The sequence below is a fragment of the Adiantum capillus-veneris genome, chromosome 19, assembly GCF_014529385.1.
Source record: "Adiantum capillus-veneris isolate H3 chromosome 19, ASM1452938v2, whole genome shotgun sequence".
NCBI classification, from domain to species: Eukaryota; Viridiplantae; Streptophyta; class Polypodiopsida; order Polypodiales; family Pteridaceae; genus Adiantum; species Adiantum capillus-veneris.
Window position 1 is genome coordinate 125,964,834 of NC_140949.1, and position 19,545 is coordinate 125,984,378.

At 45.9% G+C, this 19,545-nt stretch overlaps 1 protein-coding gene across 2 annotated transcripts in view; it reads left to right on the plus strand.

The window, feature by feature from the left end:
• LOC147434816 (Ribosomal protein S5 domain 2-like superfamily protein) overlaps nucleotides 1-19,205 on the plus strand; it is a 55,605-nt gene extending 36,400 nt beyond the window's left edge. Inside the window, exons 2-9 of one of the 2 annotated variants that reach the window (XM_086491231.1) lie at nucleotides 15,125-15,238; nucleotides 16,358-16,458; nucleotides 17,809-17,829; nucleotides 18,108-18,180; nucleotides 18,271-18,338; nucleotides 18,421-18,553; nucleotides 18,782-18,870; nucleotides 18,963-19,205. In XM_086491231.1, the coding sequence (XP_086347357.1) occupies nucleotides 15,125-15,238; nucleotides 16,358-16,458; nucleotides 17,809-17,829; nucleotides 18,108-18,180; nucleotides 18,271-18,338; nucleotides 18,421-18,553; nucleotides 18,782-18,870; nucleotides 18,963-18,992 (629 nt within the window). In that variant the 3' untranslated portion in view covers nucleotides 18,993-19,205. Of the gene's footprint in view, nucleotides 1-15,124; nucleotides 15,239-16,357; nucleotides 16,459-17,808; nucleotides 17,873-18,107; nucleotides 18,181-18,270; nucleotides 18,339-18,420; nucleotides 18,554-18,781; nucleotides 18,871-18,962 lie in introns of both variants that reach the window. The other variant, XM_086491232.1, reaches the window with a different exon arrangement.
• Nucleotides 19,206-19,545: the final 340 nt, after the last annotated feature.

Genomic DNA, 19,545 nt, shown 5'->3' on the forward strand with positions numbered 1-19,545 from the left:
ATCCTGCATATTGTCAAAAAATCACTTACAGAGACTTAAGAAGTATGCAGAGATCTCTCTTTTCACTCCTCTGCTCGTCATCTGAGCTCTCCCTCTCTCACCTGCTCGCGCTCCCGCCATCACCTGCTTGCGTTTAGACGCTCACGCTGTCACCAGCGTGTGACTACTATCTATCCTTTTTGTTGCTTTCTTTCTTATTATTTATTTACTTTCACTTTTTGGAAACACCCTTCGGGAAATCTAACTGCCCTGCATTGCATAGCTAGTGTGGAACTGTCCAGAGGGAGTCCAGGCCTGAGGGCAAGAGAGCACTAAGGTTGGACAAGGACTATGGTTAGCCAAAGTGGGGTCATTGACTAGCCAAAGTGGAATTCTTTGCTACAGAGGCTACATTTCAATTCTGGGTGTGGTTGCAGTGTACAAAGGGGGTCAGATGACCTAGAAAGATACAATGGCAGCATCTCCTTAAATTCAGGGAACTGCTATTTTGGGACCTGAAAATGTGTTCGCGTCATTACCTCCGGAATGACAAGGGGAACATTTTATTACTCTGCCGTGAAGTCAACTGGGCAACCGGTCGGGAGATTTTTAGGCGGCAACCCCGAAACGGGAAATGGCTTGTAAATGTGCCAAGTGGCACATTTCTGTGCAGTTTCCTCATGCAAGAGAAGGGGGCGCTGATTTTAGAGAGGAGAAGGCTCATTTTCATGCTGTCCAGGTTGAGAGCTTCAATGGAGTGCTTGCTTTCCCTTTTATGTACGGTGCGGTGCCAGGAGTGATGCCCTACACGCTACGCACTCCCCTCTCTCTCCCCTATGGTAGTATGTTATGCCCCTCTAGTGGGCTTTTCATTTGACCAATGTACAGTTGTGTGGGTTCATGCGCGATTGCCGAGGCAAGAGCCTCTTGCACAGGTACTGGATTAGCTAGCGGCTAATCCCCTGCAGGTACAGGTGAATTCCGAGAGGTTTCACGTGCGAAATCTCGTCCGATTCAAAGGGCAAGTAGCCCTACAGGTGCGGGAGCTCGAGGACTTGCTACGGATGCGACCGGCACGCGAAACGGAGCCCGAAACAGTGAATTACAGCCTGCTGTGTATTTTTGCAGGTTTAGGGTTTTGGCCCTAAACGGACCCTAATACCCCCAGGAGGTTCGGGGACGCAAGGGGACCGTTGTAGAGGTGATCTGGCACATTTTCGGGGCAAAAAACAGAGAATTCAGCGTGCTGCAGATTCTAGCCAGGTTTTGCAAAGTGTCCGTATGCGTCGGGAAACCCATGAGATTCGACAAAGGATTTTGTGCGAATGCTACGATGTTCCTAGCGTTGGGCACCTAGGCATCTAGAGAACTTTGGCTTTGGTCAAGCGATATTTCTATTGGCCAAGAATGCGCTCTTACATAGAGAGCTATTTGAAGAGATGCGCTCAGTGTCAGGTCAATAAGGCAGAGCGCCTTAGGAAAGCTGGCCTGCTACATCCATTGGAAATCCCAGATGCCAAGTGGCAGAGTATTTCCATGGACTTCATCGTTGGTTTGCCAAATACTAGTCGGGGCAATGACGCTATTTGGGTTGTGGTCGATAGACTCACAAAAATGGCGAAGTTTATACCAACGAAGTCGACAGTAAAACGCCATGAGTTGGCGGTTTTATTTGTGGATCAGCTTTATAAGCGGTATGGTCTCCCAGAAGATATCGTCAGTGATCGAGATACTAAGTTCACTGGCCGATTTTGGCGAGATGTCTTTGCTCACCTTTAGACTAAGTTGAGTATGTCGTCTTCTCACCATCCTTAGTCTGACGGACAAACTGAGAGGATGAATCAGACGTTAGAGGACATGCTGAGAGTCTATGTCTCTCATAGGCAGTCTGACTGGGGAAGGTATCTTCCACAGCTTGAGTTTGCTTATAATAGTAGCAAGCATTCTGCTACTGGATCTTTATGCTGATGTATGGATTTGAGCCTAAATCCCCAATTGCTATTGGCTTAGAGAAAGTCAAGGAACGCCAAGCTCGTGATTTCTTGTATGACATGCAAGAAATTCTCGAATTGGCTAAGGATAGTATAAGGACCGCTCATGATCGAGTCACTACGTATGCTAATCAAAAGAGATCTCCAAGGACTCTAGATGTGGGACAATGGGTCTATCTGAAGATACCCAAGAATTTCAAGACTATGCGAATAGGAAAGCATTATAAGCTTTCAGCTAGATATTGTGGTCCGTTCTTGATCACAAAGAAAATTGGCCAAGTTGCCTACAAACTGGCTCTTCCTTCGGATGTCAGTGTACATCCAGTGTTTCATGTCAGCCGCCTTAAAGTAAAATTGGGCGAAGCCGACGTTGTTGTGCCTATCGAGAAGAATGTATGGCAAGATATGCAAACTGAGTATATTCCTCGAGAACCAGAAGCAGTTTTAGATCATCGCACCCGTCATTCGCGCCAAAAGGCTTATGACGAGTACTTAATTAAATGGAAGGGTCAATCTGAAGGGTTTGCTACTTGGGAACCTGTTAGAGCTTTGAAGACTCAGTATCCCCACTTCATTGATGAGGACATCAATGGTTCTTAAGGGAGGAAGTATGTTTTCTTCCGCTCACAGGAGAGGGGATCTAGCCTAGATGCCGTCGGGATGGGCGTCCAGTGTCTAGGTGGACGTAGTGTGAACCCGTCCAGTGTGGCCGGCCATTATTATAAAAGGGAGGCCAAGGCCTCATTTTCAGTTATCGACCCCCACTGGCAGAGTGCCAATGGTTAGCGCGCAAGGCTAGGAGTGCGCGAGGTCACCTCGAGGAGGTGAGGCCGGGTGGTATGGGATGCTCGGTCTTACAGGTGCACGCCTATGTCCTCGGACGCTGGCCCCGGTGGCTATGGCCGGGTGGTATGGGACACTCAGTCTTACAGGTGCACGCCTACGTTCTCGGATGCTGGCCCCTGCACGGGGGAGCTGTCGGATGGTGGCTATGGTCGGGTGTTTCATCGACGCGTATCTGTAGGCGGTTTGTGTAGCCGAGAGATCCTCCCTCTTTTTGGAAATCCAGGTTCTCTTTGTAATCAGCCAGCTCGAGCAACAAGTTTGGAACCATCCGATTCCATACATCCGTATCCACGCCACGAGCCATCTTCACGCGATTGCGTCCGCAGGCTCAGTTTCTGCACCAATTTTGCATTCACAAAATTGTGTGACCTTCCATTATCAAGGAGTACGGTCACGTCGTGACCATTGATCTTCCCGAGGAAACGGAGAAGATCGTGCTTATCAAATACTTTGGTGCTAAAAGTACAATTAGTGCATGAACTGTGCGCTAAATGATGGATTTCAACTTGAACAACATCAGAGTTACCCGAGATCTCGTGAATCTGAACCGAAGGACGACCTTGCGGTTTCTGTGTCTTCTTCTTCTTGGGGCAATCCTTGATTTGGTGACCCGTCTGGCCACATCCGAAACAAGCCCCCTTCTTCTTCTTCTCTTGAGAAGATCTCGGCGGTGATTTGGACTTATGGTGGAATCGGGGTCGCTTCCTCGAAGCACCCTCACCAGATTGATGGTCTGCAGTTCTTTGCTTCTCATAATTCGCTCCATTTATTAAATGGAACGTCCTGGCCTTTGCCACTGCATCCTCGACATCGGTCGAGGATTTATCCTTAATTAAGGCCCAAGAGTAATCCTCATGCAATCCCCGCAGATACATGTGCACAGCGTGCGTAGAATCCACCTTGTAGAAGGTGAGCGTCTCTTTGAAAGCTGTTGTATATTTATCAAAAGACAGTTTTTATCGAAAGACTCTGCAGTTTGGCATAACCTTTCAAAGGGTCCATTTTGGCGAAATCCCTCTGAATTTCACACAAATGTCAGCCCACGTCGTAGGCTTCTCTGTCATGATGCGCCACCAAGTAAGCTCCTTACTGCGCAGATAAAGAGGAATCGTCTGAATCCTCCGTTCATCATGCTCCCCATGGAGATCAAAGTATGCGGTCCATTGGTGCAGCCAATTATTTACGGCCAGTTCCGTACACTCCTCTTCCCCTGAGAAATTTGTAGTTTTTTAATGGAATCGTGGCAGTCTGACCACCCTGTGAACGCTCAAAAGAAGCAATCTGCATCCGCAATTGTTGGAGATGGGTTTCGCCCTCGGAAATACGTGCAGTCATCGACTGAGCCATATTTTCGAGAGTAGAGAGTCGAGAACTGAGCCCCTGCACGACCCCTTCGAGAGAGGGCAAGAAAAGGTTCGTCTTAACGTTGGCGTTTTCTAGAGCGGTAACACGTTGGTCGAAACTTTGGAAAGTACTTGTAATCCATGTGTAGAGAGCATGTGTGAATGATATTTGGATATTACCTGGCGCGTCGTCACGCTGCACATCTGAGCTGGAGGAATCCATGGCAAAGTCTAGAAATTTCACGCGAAACTGGGCCTTTTCTGCACTTTCCGTTCGCAAGAAGTTTAAGTTCGAGGAGCTCTACGCGTCGGCGTGAGCGTCTGAAGGCGAGCAGGTGATAGCAGCAGAGCCAAAAAGTCAATTGTCTGTAACTTATTAGTCTTTTTGAGACTCATAAGTCCTGGCCACACTTAACATAAAAAGAGTCAATTAATTCAAGCAACCAAATTTAAGTGATAGCGTAAAAAAAACTTCAACATAGGCTGAAAAAAATCGAGCGCCTGTGTGCTTGTGAGTGGCGCGTGGAGAAAAAAACCCGTTCGTGCACCCAACGTGGGTGCAACGTGGGTGCGTGTGTCCACCACGCTCATGAGGGCCAATTCGGAGCCAGCCTGTCATGCTGCGTTCTTGCATCCTCAGCGCTCACAGAGGAGGAGAGGGCCACGCAGAGTCAAGAAGGTGACTCTCTCTCTCTCTCTCTCTCTCTCTCTCTCTCTCTCTCTCTCTATGCTTCGCACAGAGGGACTTACAGGGCGAGATTCGAAAGGATACAGCATGCCGAATTTTAATCTAAAACCAGCAATTCAATAGGTAAACCTCCGATTTAATAAGTAATCCACTGAAATTCTATTTTTCAGCACTTTCACCTGCCAATTTGCTGATTTTTGTCAAAAATCAGCAACCGAACACTATTTCCTTACCTGCAAACATGCTTTCGAGAAGAAAAGTAAGTAATTTCAGCAAATTAATCACTAAAGATTACGTGAAATTAAGGCTCCCCGACTCGGACCAGTCCGTAGGTGTGCACACGGTCCTTCGTGGAGCCAAGCCGGCTCTGATACCATGAAACGAACGAGGAGATGGATCTCCCGGCTACACGGACCGCCTACAGATACACGTCGAACGAACCACCCGACCATAGCCACCATCCGGCAGCTCCCCCGTGCTGGGGCCAGCGTCCGAGGACATAGGCGTGCACCTGTAAGACCGAGCGTCCCATACCACCCGGCCTCACCTCCTCGAGGTGACCTCGTGCACTCCTAGCCTCGCGGGCTAACCACTGGCACTCCGCTAGTGGAGGTCGATAACTGTAAATGAGGCCTTGGTCTCCCTTTTATAATAATGGCCGGCCACATTGGCCGTGTTCACACTACGTCCGGCCGGACACTGGACGCCCATCCTGACGGCATCTGGGCTAGATCCCCTCTCCTGTGAGCGGGACATAACACTCTCTCTGTGTGAGAAGAGCAGCAGAGACTAGATTGACCAGACTCCAGAGCCAATGCAACCTTGGGGAGACTTGAGAGGATGTGTCCGCAGGTTCAGTTTTAGAAACCTCGAACCAATTTTGGGCTTTTTGATACTTTGGTGACCTCAACTATGATGTATGGGGTGTAGATTTGGGGCCCCTCAATTGGTTCTCACGACAGAGCTTGTAGCACTAATGGATGGAGAGGCCCTTGGGATCTATGATTTCCTGGATGATTAGAGCCAAGGCCTCAGTACCTCATGAGATTATCAGAGCAGAGCAGCTGCCGCTCCGGTGGTGATTGAGGCAATTACTAGATCAATCTCTTTCATACATAGCTTGTGGGACCTTCCTAGGAATAGATATGCCTCGCTTGGTCTGATTCTTCCCGACAGTTTGCCTTACAGGGAGACATGGCGTGCTAGTATGGACAAATGACTTCCTGGTTCCAAATGCACGGTTTTAGCATGGACATAGTCCCTTCAAGTACTCTTTGGAGGCCCCCTCTCTCACTGTGACATGGACAAAGATTAGTACTTATCCGCTAGGACTTGATTCAGATGGACACTAGGACTTGGATAGAGCCTACTCCGGTATTGGGCACAAAGATGGCTTTTTACAAAGAACTTTTTCTCCAACTCACGGATACACATTTATCATATGGGGTGCAGTGTGCTATTGGCCAGACATGCACATCCTCACACCAGCTTGAGATTGAGACTGGCAGATATAAAGGAGTTCCGGTTGAGGTCAGGGTATGTCGTGTATGCCATAGGGAGCTAGAGACAGAGCTGCATTACATATGTCATTGCTCCGCATACTATGAGATTCACGGGCGATTCCGTTGCTTGTTCAGGGAGGGTTTTGGACCACTTTCAAGGGTTATGGGATACGAGGATCAGAGATGCTTGGGTCTGTTCTTGCTTGAGCTGAGGAGACATAGAGATTGCTTGTTGAGGTGATCAAAGAGACAAACTCAATGGCAGTTTACGGACTATTTCAGGCCAGCCATTACCACTAGACAGCCAGATAGACAGGTTCTGCAGCAGAGTCCGGATCCCATCTTCACTAGAGGCACAATGATTGACTGTGCGATGGACCTAGGGAGATCCAGGCGTCCACGATTACAGAGGAGGGCATCCCAGCACAGACGGAGATTACAGAGAAGGATTTGGATTATTTTGTCGCGCCACGCACGACACCCAGTCAGGTTTTTGACCATGGAGGACATCGAGGAGATCCGACATCGACTGATGCTGGATTTACTCTGAGCTGGAGGATTATCCCCTTCTTAGTAGCTTAAGTTTCTTGCATCCCTCATTACTTTGTACCTATGTATTGACTAGAGAGTCTCTAGTCTTTCCCCCACTTTCACTTTCACTACAACATTTTGTTTAGGATGTTACTCTTTCTTTCAGCACACAGACTTTGTATTACATTCACCAGTATGTAACTTGTTGGTCTCATAGGTCATTTTGGCCTTTTGTGGACGTAATATATGATTTCATCTCTCTCTCTCTCTCTCTCTCTCTCTCTCTCTCTCTCTCTCTCTCTATCTCACACATAGTCTCTCATGTGCTAGCATTTTTCCTTCTCTAGTGTTTTTACCAGATCGCAGGTTGCCCTCCTCTGTCTTCATCTGCCCCTGGAGACCCTTCTACCTACAGTTCCTTTGCGGTTCAGGGGCACGCATCATGACGAGGTTGCTCTCAGAGGTTCCACATTAGGAGGTTGCTGCTGTCCCCCATTGGATTTGAGAGGTTGTGCAACTATTGCCGCTGTTTTCAGCCATACCTGTCCATCTTCCGCTGCCAATTGTGTCACAACTCAGTGACGTGGCTGCCCAGTACATACACCCTTTGGCATGGACAGCCTTGGCATGAGAAAAATCTGGCTGCGGCTGCATCTTACGCAAAATGCTGACGTGGCATGGCTGTACGGCAGCCCCCCCGCGTTTTACGGGCAGTTGTACGGCAGCTTTTCCTTACGCTGTTTATGGCAGAGTTCTGGGTTTCTTTTTGTCTACGCAAGGCTATGCAAGGAGTGGGATGCTTTTGGGCCTTGCTTTAATTCCCTAATGAGGGCTTGTGAGAGTAAAAATTGAAGATGCTTTAATTTTTGAAGGCTTTTAATTTTCAGCTTTTGGGGCTCTGCTTTTGGCATCCCTTGTAAACTCTTTAAATACGTGGGCAGGTCTCCCACTTCTCAGAGCATCTGGACCCAGAGTCTGAGAGTGAGAGGCTCCCACTTGCATTGTACTTTGAGTTGCAGATTAATACAAAAAGAAATACCGAAAGGGGCGCCAGTCTTTGGGGCCAACATCTCTAGGCACGGAAGTCCGCCGGGCCAGTGTCGAATCAATTGTGAACTGTGAACTGTTTGAAGTGATTTCTTGTGGTGTCGCGGTAGATTCTCGACTTGGAGTGTCCAAGTCTATTACAGTGGTATCAGAGCACGGCCAATTTCTCTTCTACGGGAAATCAGATCCTTTTTCCGCGGCACTTATGGCTTGAGACGGAGGTCAGGCGACTTCCTCTGCATCCGGAGATGAGGGAAGAGATCACTACGAAGATTCACGCGAGGAGTATAGCCTGCCTCGGCCTACTCAGGCGGAGATCAAAGAGATGGGGCGTCGATGATTGATCGGCGATGCAACAAAGATGATGCTAAATTTTGCGAAGGACCCGAAATTTGCAAAATTTATGAGCTAGACCTCCTTCGACGAGGTGCATGCACAGTGGCGGCAGACCACAGAACGACCCCTCAAACCGGTTCTCAAGAAACCTCCTTCTCTGTTATGTCCCGCTCTCACAGGAGAGGGGATCTAGCCCAGATGCCGTCGGGATGGGCGTCCAGTGTCCGGGCGGACGTAGTGTGAACACGACCAGTGTGGTCGGCCATTATTATAAAAGGGAGGCCAAGGCCTCATTTACAGTTATCGACCCCCACTGGCAGAGTGCCAGTGGTTAGCCCGCGAGGCTAGGAGTGCGCCAGGTCACCTCGAGGAGGTGAGGGCGGGTGGTATGGGACGCTTGGTCTTACAGGTGCACGCCTACGTCCTCGGGCGTTGGCCCCAGCACGGGGGAGCTGCCGGATGGTGGCTTTGGTCGGGTGATTCGTCCGACGTGTATTTGTAGGCGGTCTGTGTAGCCGGGAGATCCTATCTCATCGTTCGTTTCATGGTATTAGAGCTTAATTAAATGGAAGGGTCAATCTGAAAGGTTTGCTACTTGGGAACCTGATAGAGCTTTGAAAGCTCAGTATCCCCACTTCATTGATGAGGACATCAATGGTTCTTAAGGGGGAAGTATATCATGTCCTGCTCCACAGGAGAGGGGATCTAGCCCAGATGCCGTCGGGATGGGCGTCCAGTGTCGGGGCGGACGAAGTGTGAACACGGCCAGTGTGGCCGGCCATTATTATAAAAGGGAGGCCAAGGCCTCATTTACAGTTATCGACCCCCACTGGCAAAGTGCCAGTGGTTAGCGCGCGAGGCTAGGAGTGCGCGAGGTCACCTCGAGGAGGTTAGGCCGGGTGGTATAGGATTACAGCTTCGGAAAGGGTAAGAAAAAGGCAAAGAAGCCTAAATCTCGCCCCGTGGTTGACAGTTCTACAGAGGACACGTCTTCAGATAGTTCGGACTCTGATGGCAACATCTCTTATGCAAAGAAGAAGAATTTTTATAAAGCCAACCAGTATGACTTTCTGGAAGATAAAAGCAAGAAAGTCCGAGAGTTTAAGGAAGGTGGACAGTCAATTAAATTTGACACATTTTCTGGTTATATAGATGCTTCGAAGGCTTTGTCTTTTATACAGCAGTTTGACATAGCTTTCTCAGGAGGGCGTTACTCCGAGCACTCCAAGATTCGGTGAGCTGCCTCTTATTTTAAGGGAAATGCTCGAACTTGGTGGTCCACGCTTCTATTAAACAAGACGGTGCCAATTAAATGGCTGAAATTCGAAAGGCTTTTTATTTCTTCTTGGCTGACTTAAGAGTATGAACGCGACATACAAGCTGCTTGGAACCATCTTCGGATGACCAAGAAGGATACAGTGGATGCTTATTGCGAGAGATTCTGGAACTCTTTTCAACCCGCCTCTTTATTTAAGAAGATCTCGTTCAAAGAACGAGGGACATAAGAATTTGGTGGCAGATGCTTTGTCTCGGAAGCCGTTGGTTCTGGCTATTGCAATACATCATAGAAGCTTCGAGGATATGGTCGATCAGTATGCCACAGATACAGATTTTGCAGACATTTTCACACGGATACGAGATGGGGATACAGTAGCGGGATATTCCATTCGGGATGGCTACTTGATGAGGAAAACCATGTTGTGCGTTACACAGCCGTTGAGAGAAAAGGTTATGACCGAATGCCACTGTCTGCCTTTTACGGGTCACCGTGGCATTGCTACCACCTTGAAAGGGGTAGAGAAATACTTTTTTTGGCCGAGACTCAAGAAGGATGTGGACGAGTTTGTGCGCAGTTGCTTGGTATGCCAGAAGGTAAGTTTGAGAGGCATAAAGAACAGGGATTGTTACAGCCTTTGCCTATATCCAGCCACCTCTGGGAAAGTATTGCATTGGATTTCATTTTTGATCTCTCGAGAACACAGAGTGGTCACGATGGTATCTGGACTGTTATCGACAGATTTAGCAAGCAGGTTCATTTCATTCCAGTGAAGAAAACAGTCAAGCCAGATCACTTAGCGAGACTGTTTGTGGCCCAGATCTTCAGATTACATGGCATGCCTGAGACGATTGTCTCCGACAGGGACCCCAGATTCACGAGTTTGTTTTGGAAGGCAATTTGGGAGAACATTGGCACGCGGTTGCAGTTCTCGTCATCTTTCCACCCGTAGATTGACGGGCAATCTGAGATTGCCAATTCAGTGGTTTTAGATTTATTGAAGTCTTACATCTCGGATCAGAAGACTCAATGGGAAAAGTATCTACCTTTGGTGGAATTTGCCTATAATAACGCGATACACTCTTCGACGGGGAAGGCGCCATTTGAGATTATTGAAGGTGCTGCGAAGGTTCCACCCTTCCTAAGCACGAAAGATAAGATTTTTGAAGCCGATGAGTGTTCCGCGATTTGGACACGGCTTTTGCCAAGCTCCGTGAGGCTTTGGAGATATCTTAAGAAAGATAGAAAAAGGCAGCAGATCGCCATCGTCGCGATTTGAAATTGAAGGAGAATGATTGGGTGCTCTTACGTTTTGAGAAGGCACGCCTGAGAAAGAAAAAGGGAAAGGAGAGGCTTTTTCCAAAGCTTTGTATACGATACTATGGACCTTTCCAGATCTCCGAAAAGATAAATGATGTCTCCTTCCGAATGAAACTGCCAGACACTTGGAGGATTCACAATGCATTTCATGTGAGTCCCTTGAAACCTTTTAAAGGTGATGTGTCCGAAGATGGGGAGCTTGATGTGAAACCGGCCCGTGGGGCGGTAGGCTTTGGCTTTCACCCGAAATTCTTTACTTTAGACACACACACACACATAGCACTTTGCAAAGGGAACCTGCGACGGGAATTAACACTTATGCACACACACAACTCGGAAGCTAGAATGCTCTGAGCAGACACCGACAACCTGTAGGCCCCAAAATTGGTGCCCCTTTCGGTATTTCTTTATACTTTAATAGAGGGAATAAAACCTGTGATTTCCTACGAGCTGTTCCGCATAATCCGGGCTGAAATTCACTTGTTCTGGCCCGATCTCCACAGCATAACTGTACTAGGACGCTTCACTGACAGTATCCCCACACAATAGATGACTTTCCCGACGCATACGGACACTTTGTAAAACCTGGCGAGAATCTGCAGCACGCTGAATTCTCTGTTTTCTGCCCCGAAAATGCGCCAGATCACCTCTACAGTGGTCCCCTTGCGTCCCCGGACCTCCTGGGGGTATTAGGGACCATTTAGGGCCGAAACCTTAAACCTGCAAAAATACACAGCAGGCTGTAATTCCCTGTTTTGGGCTCCGTTTCACGAGCCGGTCGCATCCGTAGCAAGTCCTCGAGCGCCCGCACGTGTAGGTATACTTGCCCTTTGAATTGGACGAGATTTCTCACATGAAACCTCTCCAAATTCACCTGTACCTGCGGGGGATTAGCAACTAGCTAATCCAGTACCTGTGCAAGAGGCTTTTGCCTCGGCAAACGCGCATGAACCTACACAACTGTACATTAGTCAAATGAAGAGCCCTCTTGTGGGGCATCACATAACTGCACGTAGGGGAGAGGGAGAGCAGTGTGTAGTGTGCAAGGCATCACTCCTAGCACCACACTGTACATAGAGTGGAAAGAAAGCACTCCATAGCTCTTAACCTATGACAGTATGAAAAACGAGGCCTCCCAGCTTAATATTCAACGCTACCTTTCATTGCATAAAGAAAGTACATTGAAATGTGCCACTTGGTACAATTACAAGCAATTCCCCGTTTCGGGGTTGCCGCCTAAAAATCTCCCGACTGATTGCCCAGTTGACTTCGCGGCAGAGTTCTAAAATGTTCCCCTTGTCATTCCAGAGGTTATGATGCGAACACATTTCCTGGCCCAAAATAGGAGTTTCCTAAATTCTAGGGAATGGATGCCTTCGTTGGACTCCCACTGGTCATGTGACCATCTATCCTCATTGGGACCGTATCCAAAAGTACAATGTGGCCCAATTGTCGGATACTTTCTGTTGGTGATCTCACCTTGACTTTATGCCTTTATTGAGTTTACTTCCTAGTATCCACCAACTTGCTAAGTGCGATGGGGGGACCTACATGACCTTGGACTGAGCCTAGACATCCTCTTACTATACGAATTCCAGTGCCGACCAACTTCTCGTCTGCGCGTGAAACTACCGTTCACATTGGCCATACAATGTCCGACCATTTGCAACTTCAAAAAGAGGGTCTCAAAAATAAAACAAAAATCATTGGAAAGAAACCAACAACTAAGGTTAGCAGTTGCCACGTCCTCGTGACATGATGAGCAACCCGAAGTGGAAGAAAACGAGGAGATCCTTGTTCCTGAATAGATATTGGCATATAAGGACAGAAAGAATAAGGGTAAAGTGAGAAGGCGGCTCTTAGTTAAATTCAAGAACTATCCTGCATTGGATGCGAAGTGGATGGAGGAGGAGGACCTAGTAGATACTCCTCATATTGTGAAACTTTACCTTGAAGCTTTTGGTTTAGCATAGTCTACTCCAAATGGAACCCCGAATTCAGCTTGGCCGGAGATCTGGTGTAGTGGGTTTGCACAAGAGGGGAGTTACTCCGCTCGTTTGTCAACAGATGCCTCGATTTTTGAATAATAGAGTCACTGATGTCTGTTTGAGCTTCAGGGATGCTGAGAGCTGACAGTAATTTGCTGTATGACTTTATGAAATGGAATTCCGGATAATATGAAACTGATTTGTTCTTGACTTGTTTAAGTGCAGGAACTGATAGACGAAATGACTGCAACAGTTTGGTCTGAATGATCTCGATAGACATGGTTGCAATAGGGATTAGTCAATCGGGCATCTATGAGGTCTTGAGTGGATCTAGATGCGATTGCTAACTGCATTGCCGATAAATCATGGTCTGAGATCCGAATGAATGTTGAATGTGATTTGTCATGTGATGTCAAGTGATGTCGTGTGATGTGGCTGTTGATTGGTACATGTCCTAGATGTCCGTTCCTAGTGCGTAGGTACTAACAGTCTAAGACAGTTTATGGCTCTTGTCTGTTTTGCAGGCGTAATCGAGGGCGATTACAATGCTTTCAAGAGGGGGGTATGTCACAACTCAGTGACGTGGCTATCCAGTACATACACCCTTTGGCATGGACAGCCTTGCATGAGAAAAATCTGGCTGCGGCTGCATTTTACGTAAAATGCTGACGTGGCATGGCTGTACGACAGCCCCCCCGGCATTTTGCGGCATGTTTTGCGGGCAGTTGTATGGCAGCTTTTCCTTACGCTGTTTACGGAAGAGTTCTGGGTTTCTTCTTGTCTATGCAAGGCTACGCAAGGAGTTGGAAGCTTGTAGGCCTTGCTTTAATTCCCTAATGAGGGCTTGTGAGAGGGAAATTGAAGATGCTTTAATTTTTTAAGGCTTTTAATTTTCAGCTTTTGGGGCTCTGGTTTTGGCATCCCTTGTAAACTCTTTAAATATGTGGGCAGGCCTCCCACCTCTTAAAGCATATGGACGCAGAGTCTGAGAGTGAGAGCCTCCCACTCGCATTGTACTTTGAGTTGTAGATTAATACAAAAAGAAATACCGAAAGGGGCGCTAGTCTTTGGGGCCAACATCTCTAGGCACGGAACTCCGCTGGGCCAGTGTCGAATTAATTGTGAAATGTGAACTGTTTGAAGTGATTTCTTGTGGTGTCGCGGTAGATTCTCGAATTGGAGTGTCCAAGTTTGTTACAATTTGTGAGAGACAGAGCTAGAGGTCACTCCTATTGCGGTTGCCCAGTCTAGGGAGTTCCATCCAGTCTTTGTACTTCCTCTTGCCCCCTTGAATGAAGCCACAGTCTTCCTGGGCTTTCAACATCGACGGTGCAGCCTTGTTCTATGCTTTTTCGCAGGTTTCTTGCCTTTAGTTGCTCGGCTCCTCCAGCTTGTGTTCCTCTTTTTCCTTTCTGGTTTGTTTTTTGGTTTGGAGGTGTCTTTTCCTTCTTGATTTTATTAGTCGTTTTTTTATTGTTTGTTTCTTTGTTTTGTGTGTGTTTGTGCTTGTTTGTGGATGTGGTCAGACTTGCTCTTGGAGGGGGGTGGTTTGTGTGGTTCCTTCTTGATTTTATTAGTCATTTTTTTAATTGTTTGTTTCTTTGTTTTGTGTGTGTTTGTGTATGCGTTCAAACTTGCTCTTGTGTTGGGAGGGTGGGGGGTGGGTTATGTGGGTCTGTGTTGGAAGGTAGGTCGCTCTCATATGAATTCTGAGATCGCTCTTTTATATGGAGGTTGCGTGCAGGGCATTGTCCTCCCATACACACACTCTTTCTTCTCTCTTGCCTTGAGGGGAAGAAGAAAAGATGGTCAAATCCCTCTAGCTCTTTCCATGCCTTTGAAAGACAGCAATACACATACACGAGAACACAGGGTGAAGGAGCAGCATGCAAGAATGAGTGGGAGAGATAGTGCAAGTTTTTTTTTTTGTTTTTTTTTTTTGGGGGGGGGGGGGGGGGGGGGGGGCGGCGTGTGGGGAGGGCCTGCTACTACTGGTGTGGGAGAAGCAACGTTGCTGCTCGCGTGTGGGCAGAGGAGGGCAAGTGGGTGCTAACAGATGGGGTAGAGGGCAGCGAGCGAGGGGGAAAGTGAGGGCTACGAGAGGGGGGGGAGGCGAAGTGTCTCTGCAGAGCAGAGAGTGAGCGCACTTTCATGGTTTATTCAGAAGTTTTGTGTAAACGACAAGAAGCTACAAATTGATTATTGAGATGTAAAACTACTGAAGCTTTCATTTGTTATACGTTTTGTAGCAACTCCTCATTACATTTAATTTTGTAGAAAATACCATTATCCTTGCGGCTGTTTATGGCCCCAAAGCTATCTCTGGGCGGAAAGAAAATCCTGAGTGTGCTATTGTAGAGGTTATATGGAAGCCAAAGACAGGCATTGCAGGTAATTTAATGTTAACTTGATGAATAATGTGATGCTATCCACTTTTCTTGGAAGTCTTATTGTATTTCCATTTTTCAGTTTAGCTCAAATTTCAATGGGTGTCTGTTTTGAGTTTTATGTCTGCATGTATATCTGGATAGGTAGATTGAGATGAATTTTCAGGCTCATTCCCTATCAGAGGGGGCTTTCGTCTCCACGAAGAGAAATTGCATACACCGTGGAGCATGGAGAATAAAGAGCTCATTCCCTATCAGAGGGGGCTTTCGTCTCCACGAAGAGAAATTGCATACACCGTGTTAGCTTCCAAAGTATATGATAACTAGATTATGGGTAATTGATAACTGCTTCAAAAGCCAGACAGCATCATATTGCACTAATGAAGTTGCAGCACAAATTTTGGTGTCAATTTTATCAAGTTCTTTGATCCACAGGTTTACTGTTCATACATGGTTATAGCCTAAATATCCTTGAGGGATAACTACTCAAGGCCAATGCTTGGCCTGTAATGGATCAATTGCAGTCATTAGAAACATGATGGGCCATGAAATTAAATACTTAGAGCCAGAGGCATTTTCATTTTGAAATTAGGGTTGCAGCTTGATATTCAATATCTCCGAGCATAATCAGCAAATTCAAGATTCACAAAGAAGCACCAAAGAGTCTAGCGTGTATGAGCTTGTTTCCTGTAGTCTCTGTCTCTCGATAGAAGGGCACCAGAGCTCGTAGTCTCAACATTAGGATCAGAGCAGATTTGTAGGACTTCTCTATGAATTCCTTCTCAAACTATCAACTGTAAAAGTGAAACTGTAAGTATTTTCAGATCTCTAAATTCTGTTTCAAGACAGGAAGGGTTCTCTCCATATAGTAGATTGGATGTGGGAACTTGTTAGAAGCTTGAAATATATGGCCTTTTGCTTTTTTCTTTTTGCATAACTTCATTCTAAGCTCAAACAGAGCGGGAATGTGCCTTAAAACAGGCTCAGTAGGAAGCTGAGTTTATCATGAAAAGGACTTTTGAGCACATAATCTTGACTGCAAGACACCACTTAAACACAGCCATCTCTATTATCAGTTAGGTTAATTGCATTCGAGCTTAGTAATTGTTGGGTGTTATAACAGGCTCTAATGAGAGAGAAGCTGAGTTTATTGTAAAAAGGACTTTGGAGCACATAATCCTGACTGCAATGCACCCAAACACTGCCATATCTGTTATAATTCAGGTTAGTTTTTCTGTTTTCATGAACAGATTATTTCAACTATGAGTTTTTTTGTTTTCATTTGTTTTCGTTCATAGTACTAATAAGGTGGGATGAGTTAATGTATCCATGAGAAATTAGACACAACAAAGCGTGAATTATTATATGCTGTTAACTATTTCAAATGTTTTTGGAAACTCTCTTTTGTAGATCAGAACTGTATGTAATTTTCTTTCTCATGTATGAAGCCCAAGGCTATCCGAGGATGTAACTATTTTGTTCTTGTTTCATGTTGGCACATTGCAAAGCATATACTGGTACCTAGTTCTACACTCACTATTGGGCACTGAAGATGTTACTGAGGATGCTGTAGTATTTAGTCAGCAGTATGCATGATAGTTCTGATGGTTATATTGTCTTGTGGATGACTATCATGAGTCTATTACCTTGCACTTTCCTTTAAAGGTGAATATGGGCTTATCCTGGATTCATATAACTATCTGTAGGAGAGCCTTTACTTACTTGAGGGGATTTGTGTCTTGCCATTCAGAGAGGTCTATGCTCTCTGCAGCATAGTGCTGGGTTGCATAATACTTTAGGTACTTTCAAGAGGTGCTTTCTTGGCTGCTCAATAACGCCATCTCTCGGACCTTGGCCGGGTCAATGATGGTATATAGCAGTCTATAATGCTTCTCTTTTCAAGTGGACAACCTCTCCTTGATGGTCTCAATCCATGCCATAGTCCGATGGTTTCCCTCCCACCCGTGACCCATAGAACATGTGGTTGGATAACTCCATAATTTTGTTGAGTTGGATAACTCTGCTCAAACTCATCATTGATTTCTCTCCAAAGAGGATCCTGTTCATTTTTAAGCTCTTATCTATTAAAATGTATCCATTATAGAAAACACTTCAAACAAAGAAGTAATAAAAATCATGGATAGTTCGTGTATCATTAGTACTTGACAGCAAAGTTTTCTCTTTCTTACAAGCCCAAAGAGAGACAATGAAGTCACATTTCTCTTGTATGTATGATCATTGATGACACCTACATACGAACCGGGGATCAAAGGAGAGTTTGTGGAACGAGCTATTTGGATTGTCCAGAACTTGTTTCTTAACCACATTGTTTTAAACAGACCTCTTCAAATTAGCACGGATGCTATTGTTGAGACACAGGGAAGGTTTGGAATTTGGATCGCTTAAAACATGTCAATTTTGTGATGAATCAAGCATCTTCCTTGTGGTTCGCAGTTTGCAAACCAAGTTTTTATCTCATTTCTTGTTTATGATGCTCTGAATTTAAATGGTGAATTTTAAGCAAACAACTAGTATTTCTGGCATTGACCAGCCTTGTTGTTATGTTGAAAACAGGTGGTAAATGATGATGGAGGTGTATCCTGTTTCTTTTTGGAGATTAGAAGTACATGGAGGATAGGTGCGCTTAATTAGGTGGTGTTTTTTGTTTGAGTTCTTGGCTACATATTCTGACCAAAGACAGCTGCATGAGGGGTGCTAAACCAAGGCTCCATTAGCTCTCCACCCTTTATCTTATGCTGATTATTAGAAAGTGATAACTGAGCTGCTAGTAGCCTACATGTGAATCTATGTGTCTGTTTTACATTTGACTTTGTATTGCTGATTGTGTATCGTTTCACTTAACCTTTTGAAAGGCTTTGGCTTGTGCTATGAATGCTGCTTGTGCTGCTCTTGTTGATGCAGGAGTTCCTTTGAGCGGTTTGATTGGTAACTAGCTTTTTCTGCTTGTTTTTTTCATTTTTTGGGTCATTTCAATTCTGTAGGCATGCTGACATGTTTGCCCTTCGATTTTTGCAGCAGCAGTGACTTGCGCAGTTGATAAGGAGGGCATGGTCTTTTTAGATCCTATGAAGAAGGAAGAAAAAGTAGTGCAATTCTTGATGGTATTATTATTGTTGGTAGCTGTCTTAGTGGATGTTCCTTGAGTCGATCAGCTATCCTGTACAGGATTTTCGCGGTCATGCGTGTCTTGTATTTCCTGGCCGGCCCCTAGCTGCCACAAGTGCTGCTTCCTTGGCGATTGACAATGAGCCTATAGAGCATGGCATAGTCAGTTCGGTGACGAAAGGTGCTTTGTCTGGTATGAGACTTTAAATTTCGCTTGATGTAGGTTTAGTCATGAAATTCTGTTTGATTTGAAGGTTTTTACACTTTCGCTGATATACAGTCAGGGCTGTATGTAGTATGCTACCTGCACATTTTTACTGAATGCGCATATGGCCGTTATGTAATGCACATATCTGCATACAGCACTTGATCAGAAGTAATGACCTGAATCATGGGGTGCTGGGTTGATGTGGTTTTGCAGCTGATGACTATCTTAATTGCTTAGAGCGAGGCAGAGCTGCCAGTGCAAAAATAGCAGAATTCGCAAGGTCAAGCCTTGAAAGAGCTCAGGTTCAAAATTTTTACTTCATTTTTGTTTAAGTTGTGCGTGTCAAAGTTTCTGACTGATGTTTGGATTTTATCTGGCAATTTTCATGAGGCAGAGAGGAGTCGAAATGGTCGTTGCAAGCTAGGACGTGTATACATTTTTGGCAGTTTGTAGCAGCTTCAGAAGCCTGTCCTCTAAGAAACATAAGGGAATGTTGTGCCATATGCGTTGTTTTTTCAACATCTTTCAAGAGTTCGTTCCACTGTAGGCATTTTTGTTAGCTCGTCTTGTCACTCTATTTGTGAAATACTTTGCCACATTCCCAAGGTACTTAAAAAGAAGTGCCAACTTTTGTGCTTGTGATGTTGCCTCTCTGTCCTATGTAGCATGGCAGACAGAAGGCTATTTTCCCTCTTTGCTTTTATTTTTTTAACTAGAACCGGCAAGCCGGCAAGTCCAGCGGGGCCAGGAAGGGAATTTCCCCGTTGGTAGAGTAAAAGCCTTTTCATGTCACCCGGAGGTGATGTCGGGGAATCACTGGAGAGAAGGCTACTAATGTTTATTGAATGGAGAAGGGTTAGGCTTCCCTATTAGAGTTGAATAAAGAGCTGGACCCGTGTTCGAATGATGCTTTATATTTGGCTCTCAATTACGAAAAAATCATTGAAATAAATCAGCTCAACAATCTACTTCCAGAG